We start from the raw sequence: 12,423 nt of genomic DNA, 5'->3' as shown, positions 1-12,423 counted from the left end.
CACAAATGGCTACATTTTATTTTTGATAAATATTGGACAGCAACCTTGTTCCACGATTGGTGGGTCTGGTGGGTCATCTTCTAACTCTTCTTGCCAATGTTCCACTCCTTGCTCTTTGCTTATTTGGATGAGAGGACTTGATTTCTGCTTACTCATGGATGCCTCTTGTGCTTGTTTCCAGTTCCACTTTTTATCTTCATGAAAATAAACATCTGAGTGGATAGCTTATTGAAGGCTCTCCAACTTGACTTAGGAAATGAATTTCTGTTTTGTTTGCCAAATTGAAAGGCATTACAATTTGCAAAGGTTGGTAAATAATCTGCAAAGGTTGGTAAATCATTTGACAGCTCCTTCTTCATCAACAACATATTTGAGAGGTGACAATGGCCTAGTCTCTTGTGCCAAGTCTCAGTCACATTCTCCTCTGTGGAAACAGCAGCGTGCTCCTCCTCCTTGATTGGTGCAGCTTGCTCCTCCTTGATTGGTTCAAATGAGAAACTCTTGCCTCTCATTTTTGCTTTGATGATTTCCTTTCCATTCTCATCGTGAATGAGACAAACTCTATTTTTGAAAAGCACTTTGAATCCTTTTTCAATCAATTGGCCAACACTCAACAGATTTTGTTGAATTTCGGGTACAAAAAGGACATCAGGAATAAACTTTGTACCTGAGCAACTTGTTATTGCAACAGTCCCCTTTCCTTTGACTGAAATATAATCACCATTGCCTATTCTGACTTTGGTGATATTGGTTGGCTTTAAATTTTTGAAAACTCCCTGTCATTGGTCATATGATTTGTGCAGCCACTGTCAATCAGCCAACTCTCACTCTCTCCGCTGCCTGCAAAACACGTTGCCACAAAGAGTTGATCCTCCTCCTCCTCCTCTTGATCAACAACCTTAGCTTCTTCCTCTTGCTGTTGATTTTTGCTCTTGCATATGACTGCTTCATGCCTCATTTGATTGCACTTGATGCATTTAGCATCAGGTCTCTGCCAACATCTGAATGGAGGGTGACCCATTTTGCCACAATGCTGACAAGGTGGGTAACTTTTCTTTTCACCCTTTCCTTTGTTGTAATTAGTTTGTTGGCTCTTGGCTAGAAGAGCACCTTCAACAGCATGATCTTCCCTCATCAATCTTCGCTGCTCTTGGGCTAGGAGAGCATGTAGCACTTCTGCAAAAGTAATTTTAGACAGATCTTTTGTGTTCTCCAACGAAGCAATAGATGCTTCGTACCTCTCTGGCACTGTTACCAGAATTTTCTCAACAATTCTGGAATCTACAAAATTACCGCCCAGTAACTTTATCTTGTTGGCAATGCCCAACAATGTGTCTGAGTATTCTTTGATTGTTTCAGACTCTTTCATCCTTTGAATCTCAAATTCCCTCATTAAGTTAAGCACCTGCATGCTTCGAATTCTTTCATCTCCAGCATATTCTGCCTTTAGATAGTCCCAAATTGTTTTTGCCGATTTGAGAGTCATGACCCTAGTAAAGATGGTTGTGGAGATACCAGCAAAAAGGCATGATTTTGCCTTTGCTTTTCGGTTTTTTTTTCTCCTTATGATTCTTTATCTGGGCCATGGTGGGATTGTCCGGTAGAGGAAGGACTTCATAATCCTCTTCTACAGCTTCCCAAAGATCCAAAGCCTCTAGGTAAGCCTCCATTTTGACGGCCCAAAGATCATAGTTTTCCCCATTGAAAACTGGAAGAGCTGCTTGGGAAAAACTTGTTTCAGAATCCATTCTACAGGTCCCGTAAGAAAAGGGCTCTGATACCAATTGTTGGTTTTGGAGATGAAAAATATAATTGAGAAATGAAGTACTAGTTTATTGATGCATAACAATACAACTTATAAAGAAAAATAATAAAAAGAAACTGTTCACGACTACACAACTCCCCATCAATAGAAAAGAAAACTGCTCACCTCATAACTACCCATTAAAGCAGAAAAGTAACTGCTCACTACTTAACAACTCATTAAAACAAAAATAAAAACTGACTCCTAAATAATTAAAAATATTGCAGTTTCTAAAGCATGATTTCTAACAAAATTAACAGGATTTTTTTATTTTTTTTTTACTTTTCGACAAAAGGTTGTTGAATTGCTTAGTTCTTTGAATTTTGGAATAATTGTATAGTTTAGAGCCTGAGCAGTTCAGGTGTAAATTGCACTAGGATGTATATCTTGATATGTCCTTACTCATCATTTTAATTACTTTTATTTTTTTATTTATTGCTAAAAAAAATTGCGTACTTTTTTGTTTGTATTATATGGTGGAATCATTAAAAGTTTCCGACAACTTAATTTGGATACATAGAATTCTATTCCATTTTTTTTTTAATATTCCAATCAATTTATCTACTCGCGACTATCCGATTTGGAGCAGATTCTGACTCTTTTCAAAAATAATACTGAAGAAGATCGAACACATGTTCTTATCCCTACCTTCTTAGTTCTCTAGTGCTAACTGAATTATCATCATTTGATTATCATTAACCTCTTAATGTTGACATGGTGAAAAGAAAGACCAGCGGGGCATTTTCAAATACATCTATATTATTCAAAGGGGTTAACATTTTTCATATTTACACATACATAAAAGTTTATAGAATCCATGTGAAAAGAATAAAGAGAAATAAAAAATATGGAAGCCCACACACTTTTGTGTGTAGGAGATAAACTCTTATTTAAAAAGGTTAAACACTTATATATGAATTATTTTTTCATGTTGTGGCTAAACTAATAATGGCCTTATATTTATTTAAAAAAAAAAAAACTTTAAACGTAAATCAAAAGATAACAGTTTGAGAAAACGCCTCTCATTCAACATAAACAAAAAAGAATTATGCTTTCAAACACTCACGTGAGTATGTGTTGATATTTAGAGGCTTTGGATATATAGTTCTATTGTCTCGAGACGTGAGATTTGTATACAGTCCTACACTCCTACTTTTAGGGAGTGTTTTTTTTATCTGAATCTCAATTTTCAGAAATATAACAAAAACATTCAGTTTATAATAATATCTTAAAATTAAAATTTTTAAAAAATTCAATTTTTCGAGAATCCTAAAAAATACCAACTATCAAATGCTCCCTTAGAAAAATATGAATCACCTAAATACTCCATATTATTAACTTATGTTGGATGAGAATTTTTTTTCTTTGCGATCCTTCAATTTACATGTAAATTTTTTTTTTTAATAAATATAGAATTCATCACTAATTGAGTCATAACATAATAAAATAATTATCATATAACATCAGAAAATCAAAGCACTATTATTAATAGAATGGACTGCACTATGGTGCCGTTACAAGGACCCTGTTAGCCAGGATGAATACATGATCTTCGTTGGAAGAAACTAGTCAGCCGCCCAAGCCAACATCGGCATGGAGAGCAGCTTCGAAAACGCTGGGTTAGATTCTTTTAATTGACTTTCTCTATTTATTTATTAATTATTCGATTAATTCAAATCAAGCTTAATAGGAATATAAACATTTAAGTGTGTATTTCTCGAAATACATAACTGAATTTGTAAACAAAAAAATGTAAATATATGATGTACTTACAGTTAGCCCATTGCACATGACCCAACCAATGATTCAGGAAACACAAAGTCAACCAAAATTGTGATCCAATAAGTATGACGAAATTGTTAAAAGAAACAGTAATTTGAAATATAAAAAATTATGACAAATCCAAGTCCAGATGAAGCAGCAGATATGATTGTGATTTGTTTGGCAAGAAAAAGAAAGCAACACATCTGGCATGATTTGAGATATAAAATTTGGGACGTATTTTGAATGATTCAACTATAATTATTTATTTATTTTTATATGTTAATTTACGTTATATTTAATTTAGAAATTTTCCTTATTTTTAGGATTTTAGATTTTGAATTTTGAATTATTTGTAATTAGTCTATCAAAAGGTGCTTAAAACCCTTATTGCAGGAGTTGAATTTTGTTAATAGAAATTGAGAATCAGAGGGTTACTTTTTTATCGTATCCCAACTTTCTGTTTAGCTACTTTTTTCTATGTGCTTTCGGCATCATTAAGTATCATAGCACTAAGTTGCCTTCAACCAATGGCTGAACAGAATCATATGGGTCATCAATGGTGGAGTCGTGAAGACAAGGGACGTGGATTCGTTCATAAAGAAGACAGACAACCGCGTCATATAGGCCAATGTAACATGGAAAAAGAAGAGCTCGGAAGGCAGATCTAGGATTTGAAACGTCAACTTGAGGAGGCACAGAGTATGAAAATCCAATTTTTGGAGCAAAATGCACCAGGTGTCGTAGCTAATCGAGTAGCTCTCGAAGCATGTGTACAAGCTCGGAATAAGGGGCGTGATCTTGCTCATGAGGATAATGAGATTATCCGTGACCTCGCCCTTCACTGGAAGGCTATGCCCCATCCTAAGGTGTTGCTAGATGAAAGGATCTTATCAATGTCCATTTGGAGCGTGAAGTGTAATTAGATCGATTTTTTTTTTTTTTGGGGGGGGGGGGGGGTTATTATTATATATATTATGTTTATTATATAAATTTAAAATAATTTATGCTACTTGTGTTGGCGTAGAGCAGAAAAATTCAAGATTTGGAGCGACAACTCGTGAGGGCTCATACCAAGAAAATCAAAATTTTGAAGCGACAACTTGTGGAGAGCATGAAAATCTAACATTTGGAGCGGCCACTTGCATGGACAAAGTTGGACATTCAATCCGAAGAAGGAATGAACTTAGAGAATGCATCTGATGACGAAGAGGAGGACATCAATCACTTGGGGATTTTAAACCAGGGACAAAATTGGGAAGTCCCACTTGGAATTCAGTCCGCTTTTCAAGATATCGAGATGCAAATCAACATTCATGACTTTGATGTCTACGATCATAAACACAGTTTATTATGATTATTCGATCTATGAAGATAATCCAATTTATTGTTGTTAGCATCTATTTTTGTCCTATATTTTGTGATTCATTACCAAAAGAATCAAGGAATGAATGAAGAAAGGAAAGAAAGGTATTTTTGAAAACTTTGCAGCAAGAATTGGAAATGAGTAGGTCTTGCTCCGGCTGCTAGATCTCCATCATCCACCATCCCATCAAACTGAAATGTTTTTAGTAATTTTTTGACTTATTGTTCAACATATTCAACGGTGGATTTGTTGATTGGAGGTCTGTACCATTCCCAGAAAATTCAAAATCGAAACAAGTCTCCAGGGCATTTTTACTGCAGGCAGCGTTTTTGTGAGGACCTTTTCTCTCAAATGAACCGTTCGATCGTCCTCAAATTTGTTCAGCGTGTTCCTCTCATATGATACTTCAATCTGACTATGCCGATTTTCGAACTGATCCTCCTAACATTAGATATAAATTTTAAAAGATGGCCTGTTAGTTTTTTTAGAACAGATGCAATTTCGGGCAGTCATATTGCAAGGATTATTTCTCTCAAATGAACCGTCCAATCTTCCTCAAATTTGGTCAGCATGTTCCTCCCATATGATACTTCAATTTGACCGGACCGATTTTTGAGCTAAGCCCTCTGGTGTGAGATATTGTTGTCACAAAATGGTTGTTCACATTGAAAAAATTAATTTTCCTAAGAAGTCTCACATTACCTATTTCTCATTCCTTCCTCTTCCTTTCCCTCTATATAAAGAGCCTTTTCCCCTTCCTTCAATATACACTCTTAGAGAAGCAAATAAAAAACACAAAATACAAGACACTTGGTTTTGGTTCAAAACTAAGTTAGTGTCATAGTAAAAAAATTTAATTACTAATTTTCTCTATTTTTTTCCTTTTTAGGAAAGTTGGGGTGGTTCTCCAAAATTTGGCTCCTTACACCAAGTTTTGATCATCTTCGAGGTAAATCCATTTACCTTCTTCTTTAGTTAATAATTTTCTTTGTATGCTTTTATGTTCTTTATTTATTAGGAATTTTCTTATAATTTTCTTATGCTTTTCATGTTTTAATAGAAGTTTTTTATATGGCTTATAAATTATATTAGGGATTAGTTTAGGAGTGACGTTTTGTTAATCTTATAATTTTTTGGTTCATTTTTGCTGTGACGGCTTGGTGATTCAAAATTTATCCAAATTTTTTTAATAGTGAAACTTAAAACATTAAGATTTTCAATAAAGGGGTAATTTAACCATGACGGCTTGTTAACCTCATGTATTTTATTTTGGCTCATTTTAGCCGTGACGGCTTGGTGATTCAAAATTCTTTTAAATTTACCATAAAATTTATAGTAATAAAAATAATAACATGAAATTTAATTTAAAATGATTAGCTGAGTAGAGATAGCTTGTTAATCCTATAATCGTATTTCAGATTATTTTAGCTGCGAGAGCTTGATGATCTGAAACCGTCAAATGTTAAACTTCTAAATGAATTATTTTTAAAAATTAAAAAATCAATCAACACACAAATATTATCTACAGAACGACGCAGCTTTGAGTTTCCTATTGTACCGAGAGATACATCAGAGCGAGACTCTTCCCGTCAAATACAAAAATAAATTTTAAAAATTTAGTTTTTTTTTCATCAATTTTGTTTAATTGTTTGGGGTGAAATAAATTTTTAAAATTTTATCAATAATTTGCGCAACTAATATAAGGTAACACTGCTAACACCTTCCCTACTCGTAATCGACTGCCGAATTCATTTTTCTATTCCAAAGACCAGTTTTCTCAAATAAAAAGGTTTTCCAATATTTTTCCGAATAAACCTTGGTGGCGACTCCATTGTTTTTTAACTTTCATGATCTTTCGCCGTCACATCGCGATCTGGTTGCAATAATGATGATTATTCAATGAACGATAATTATTCTATTTATGACGATTATTCAATTTTTTATGATTATCCCATCTATGATGATTATTAGTTAATGATAAATCTAATGGGGAATTAGATGATGGAGATTTAATTGAGGAAGAATTGTCTTTTCAGTTTCTACCTAAAGAAATTGAGATCAGTGAAGAAAAAGAAGATTCGAGAATGAATCTTTTCCTAGCAGGGAAGAATAATGCACTTATAGTTGGCCCATTACCCATGGTTCAACCATTGATTTAGGAAGCGCAGAGTCAACCAGAATTGTGATCTAACAAGTATGGCCCAATTGTTAAAAGAAGTAGTAATTTAAAATATAACAAAGTACAATCAAATCCAAGTCAAAATGAAATGTGATTTGTTTGGCAAAAAAGGAAAGTTAAACATTTGGCATGATTTGAGATCTAAGATTTGAAACAAGTTTTGAATTATTTAATTGTAATTATTTATTTATTTTTAGATGTTAATTACCGTTATATTTATTTTAGGAATTTTTCTTGTTTATAGGATTTTAGATTTTGAATTTTGAATTGATTTGTAATTAGTCTATAAAAGGGTCCTTAAGACCCTTATTGCAGGAGTTGAATTTTGTTATTTTGTTAATAGAAATTGGGAATCAGAGAGTTACTCTTTTATCGTATCCCAACTTTTTGTTTAGCCACTTTTTCTATGCGCTTTCGGCATCAATATAACCCTCTTCTCTTGTATTTACAGATTTTGTAAGTGTTATATTTATAAATTTTTTGTTTACAAACTCAACTATGTATTTCAGGGAATACACACTTATATTTGCATTCTCCGAAATATATAGATGAGTTTGTAAACAAAAAATTTGTAAACATAACATTTCTCAATTAATAAATACAAATTTAGAAATAGGATGAAACTAGAAAATTAATACGAGAACTCTAAAAAGTTAATATATATATATATATATATATATATATATATATATATATCAGAAAAATATTTCTACAGTTACTGCAGATAAGTTATCTGCATTTACTTCCAATACGATGTCGTTTTGGTGTTGAAGTATTAAAAAATTCTAATTATAAAGACTATTATAATCCTGAAATAAATTAAAATTACAAAAACACCTTGATTTTCGCCTCAAAATGATGTCATTTTGGACTCAATGCAAAAAACTTATCTGCATTTACTGTAGAAAAATAAACCTTATATATATATATATATATATATATATATATAAACTCCTATTGGTAGTTTTTAACTTTTACTTTTTTATTCAATATAACAAAATTCTATTTTTATAATAAGAATTTTTGTAAAAACATGTTTAGCAAAAAATTTGCTTATAAAAAAAAGAGAAGCTAAAAATAAAACTTTCCAAATAGGCACTAGTACTAATGACCAAAAGTATAGGATAGGGAAAAGTAACTACATACTCCATCACAATATGCGGATTCTAATTACGGGTATATAAAAAAACCAAAAATTATATACTTTTTCAATCGGGTTTAAGCAATGTTATTAAAACCGGCCCGGTCATTGACCCGGTAGAGGTATTGGGTCACTAGTTCACTGGTTCAACCAGTGGGTCACTGGTTCAACCGCATAACCCGGTCATTCTATACAATTTTATAACTTATATTAAAAATTATAAACATACTCAAATATCTATAAAAAAATGATTAAAATTTCAAATATTTTATATAAAAAATAATAAATCACATATTATTATCCAATAAAGGATCAAACAAAAATATAATGATCGTGATACGGGGCTTTAGATTCAGAAAATGACATCTCTAACTATAAATCAAATCATTTTTTTTTGCATAGTGCATAATTGAGATAATATTAGTATTGTAAATACATAACTTATGTAAGTCAATAAGTAAAAAAATATTCAAATATGTCCATTATGATTTTTTTTTGAAAAAAGAATTTGAATTTTTATTTTTTGTGACCGGGTCGGGTCACCAGTTAACCGACCGGGTCACCGGGTTTTATAAAAACCGGCTAGGTCGGACTGAGTCGCACCGATTCTGATACATGACTGGTCCGTTGCTTCAACCGGACCGATTATATGACTGGTTTACAGGTTCCCGGGTCGACCCGGCCGGGTCGATCCGGGTTTAATAACACTGGGGTTTAAGTAATGTTGATAAAATCGGACCGACCCAGCTGGGTTGATCTGAAAACTGATAAACTGATCATATAATCGGTCCGGTTGAAGCAATGGACCGACTATGCATCAAAACCAGTGCGACCCGGCCGGTTTTCATGAAAACCGATGATCCTGTAAAGAACCTTGGGATACACCACCCCAAAAGCTAGCTCAAAGGGTGGGAGTGCCTAAACAATGCAACAGGCCCAAGCCTACCTGTGCTAAGAAACGCCACAAGAGAGAGTGGGGAGCGGCGAGGCTCTGATACCATGTAAAGAACCTTGGATACACCACCCCAAAAGCTAGCTCAAAGGGTGGGAGTGCCCAAGGCCTTATAAACTCCACATTAGTTGCACATACAACCAATGTGGGACTATAAATCTCAACAGATCCAATCGATTAACTGGTGACCCGGCTCAGTCTCAAAAAAGAATTCAAATTTTTTAAAAAAAAACAAAACAAATATTATGGCCATATTTGAATATTTTTTTGTTTATTAGTTATGTACGTGCAAGACTAATATTATCTCAATTATGCACTATGCAGAAAATTTTGATTTGATTTATAGTTAGAGATGTCGTTTATTGAACCTGAAGTCTCGTATCACGATCATTATATTTTTGTTTGATCCTTTATTGGATACTAATATGTGATTCTTTATTTTTATATTATTATATTTGAAATTTTTATCATTTTTTTAGATATTTGAGTATATTTATAATTACCGGTCATGCAATTGGACCTGTGACCCAGTACCTCAACCGAGTCAATGACTGGGTCGATTTTAATAACATTGAGTTTAAGAATTAAACCATTTTATTTGAAACAGTTTAACAACCAAATTATTTTTTCCAAATTAGTTCGGTTTAAGAGGCAAACCACTTTACTAATTTAGTGTGGAGCAGATTAAAAACTAAACTGAACTATACCTATCTTTAAGAGTGTAAATAATCCAAATGTACTAAATTGAACTTAAAACCAAACTCAATCGTGTCATGTTTTTTTTTTTGAACTGGTTAAGAACCAAACCATTATTTTCCATATTGGTTCAATAACCGAATCACTTTTCAAAATTGGTATGTTTCACCCCAACTAAATCACTTTTCTAGTCCAATTTGATTCTATATATAAAACTAAATCGAATCAAATCGAATCGTATAATGGAACCCACTAATATTTTTTCTTTTCTTTTTTTATAACGGGACTCATTCACTCTTTTATAAATGTAACAAGATAATTTTTTTTGCACCGTAAAAGCAGAGACATATTTCCCTTATAAACAAAAATCTGGTAGATATTTGACCCCGAAGCATTCGATTTTTTTATCCATCGATCTGTGTGTGTCTCTCTCTCTCCTAAACTCATCCGTGGCTTCACTAAAAGTTTGTATATTCTCTGTGCAAAACTGTCGATGCATTTAACGTTTTGGTTATTTCAATTTGAAAAGGCCCCTTGAACATGGCTTTTTTTTAACTTTTTGTCAAGTCAGTTTTAAGAGTTCAATAAAATAAAACAATGGACAACAAAATGAAGAAGCATGTAAACTTTGAATGAATCCAACATAATTTAAGACGCAAGGCACACTAAATTTTTTTTATCAATAAACAAACGAAAATAAAAGGATGAACCAATGAAAGAAAAAGTCGTGCATCCTAAAGTAATTTGCACATGAATTGACCTGGCTCAAAACTAAATATACAATTAAATTAAAAGAATGAAGTAATTAAACATCCTTTTGTCCGTAAATCATAAACATATGAAGAAGAAGAAAAAATATATGCAACTTAATTTAATTGGAACAAATTAACTCTTGTTTTTCACAAGAGTAATGCGGCTGGCTATTGTTGATTAACAAAGCTGCAATCTGTCCTGATCTCACCATCAGAGCCAGTAAGCACATCTATAGAACCCATGTGGACCATTGCCTTTGCAAACTTCACAGCCCAATTACTTGCTCCATTATTATTATTATTATAATTATAATTATGATTATAATTAGCATTGCTTATAACCATTTGCCTTGTTGATTCGCTGCTCCACAATGTCTGATCCGATGTCAACAACCCACGATGGTTTATCACTCCCTTATAGTACTTGTTGTCCAATCGAATTGGCGTGGCTGCATCAAGTGCCACCGTTGGGTCTGTGTTGCTCGGTGGTTGCGGACACTTTGTTTTCAACCATGCAGCATATGAAGGATCCATAGAGGGATCTTGAGTGTATGTGTCATTGAATGAATACAGACGTTTAGAGAAGGAGGAACAGTGTGATACACCAATTGAATGGGCTCCTGAAAGTGTCACCATTTCATCTGCTGACAACCCTTTTCTTGCAAAATTGCCAACAAGTTGATCAACGTTGAAGGTTGGTGCTGGTAGATTTTGTGGCACTTCATCACCGATGGAGACGCGACCATCTCTGCGTCCTGATGGAACGTCGTAGTTAATGCCACCAAGTTTGAGAGCAGAGTCTCGAGCTGCAAAGGCGATAATGTCAGAACATGAGACTGTGTGAGGACATGCTGACTCTAATTGGGACTTAGCATCCTCAATCACTTCAAACCCACGTAAGCTTGGATTGTTTATGAAGTTGTCTCTCTCAGCAGGTGGGTTACCGGGTGTGGATGCAAGTAACACTGAACCATCACAACCCTGTTTACATATATATATATATATAGACAGAGAAGAGGACATAGTAATGTTAGACACTTGCATACCAATTACATAGTCAGAAGTTGAAATGTTATATATTTAAACAGTGAACTTACCCTCACAAAGCAATCATGGAAATGCGTTCTAATAAGACCAGCACCTATTCCAGGGTTGAGAGAAATTGCTTTGTTGACTGCTCTTCTGACAATTGCCTCAGCAGATGGACATGTGGAGCTATAGAAACCCACCTGCAGTGATGCTGAGCCCAATGATGAAATAGACAGAATGATCATAACCAAGCTTGAAACCATTGTTAGCTGCATGTTTGGAGCACTATCTACCATTGTGTTGTTATTTTGCTAAATGGCAGTGGGAAACTCAGCACAATATATTATATATGATTTAGAAGATTGAATTTTATAACTAATTAATTTAAGCACAAGACAAGGAAGAGAGTGGTATTTGATGTTGTTGGCTACTAATTAAGGAGGAGAATGAGAAAACATATGCTCAAGCGAATGTATTTATAGGATGGGAAACTTATGATTTTCAAAAGGGTGAGAATGAGATGAAGGGTTCACTTTGTCAAATAAAATGCGTGTATTTGTATTCTACATGAATAGGTAGTAGTCGAAGTTGTCTGCTGTTGAACACTTCTCTTCGGGCTCAACTGTAACCCTTATTTTAGGTAAATATATCATATTGACTTTTGGAAAAAGAGTGATGCCTATATCAGATTGAGTCCATTGGGAATTTTTCTTCTCTTTTGGTGGTGGCTGCATGTTGCCTTT

General features: G+C 33.7%; 2 protein-coding genes across 2 annotated transcripts; both read right to left on the bottom strand.

Annotated features, from left to right (window-relative positions):
* Positions 1 to 152: 152 nt before the first annotated feature.
* On the bottom strand, positions 153 to 1,486 carry LOC133297245 (uncharacterized). Its single transcript, XM_061496358.1, has 2 exons — positions 823 to 1,486; positions 153 to 706 (listed from the first exon to the last, which is right to left on the bottom strand). Exons 1-2 carry the CDS (start codon positions 1,484 to 1,486, stop codon positions 153 to 155), a joined length of 1,218 nt encoding a protein of 405 aa, XP_061352342.1.
* Positions 1,487 to 10,819: 9,333 nt separating this feature from the next.
* LOC133297244 (peroxidase 5-like) lies at positions 10,820 to 11,976 on the bottom strand. Its single transcript, XM_061496356.1, has 2 exons — positions 11,749 to 11,976; positions 10,820 to 11,632 (listed from the first exon to the last, which is right to left on the bottom strand). The coding sequence occupies exons 1-2, from the start codon at positions 11,974 to 11,976 to the stop codon at positions 10,820 to 10,822; spliced, it is 1,041 nt and encodes a 346-aa protein (XP_061352340.1).
* Positions 11,977 to 12,423: the final 447 nt, after the last annotated feature.

This window comes from Gastrolobium bilobum, unplaced genomic scaffold (genome assembly GCF_033153095.1).
Source record: "Gastrolobium bilobum isolate Gb01-03AN ecotype WA unplaced genomic scaffold, APGP_CSIRO_Gbil_v1 utg54464, whole genome shotgun sequence".
In the NCBI taxonomy this organism is placed as follows: Eukaryota; Viridiplantae; Streptophyta; class Magnoliopsida; order Fabales; family Fabaceae; genus Gastrolobium; species Gastrolobium bilobum.
The sequence above is the reverse complement of the archived record's forward strand: the minus strand, read 5'-3'. Positions and strand labels throughout refer to the sequence as shown.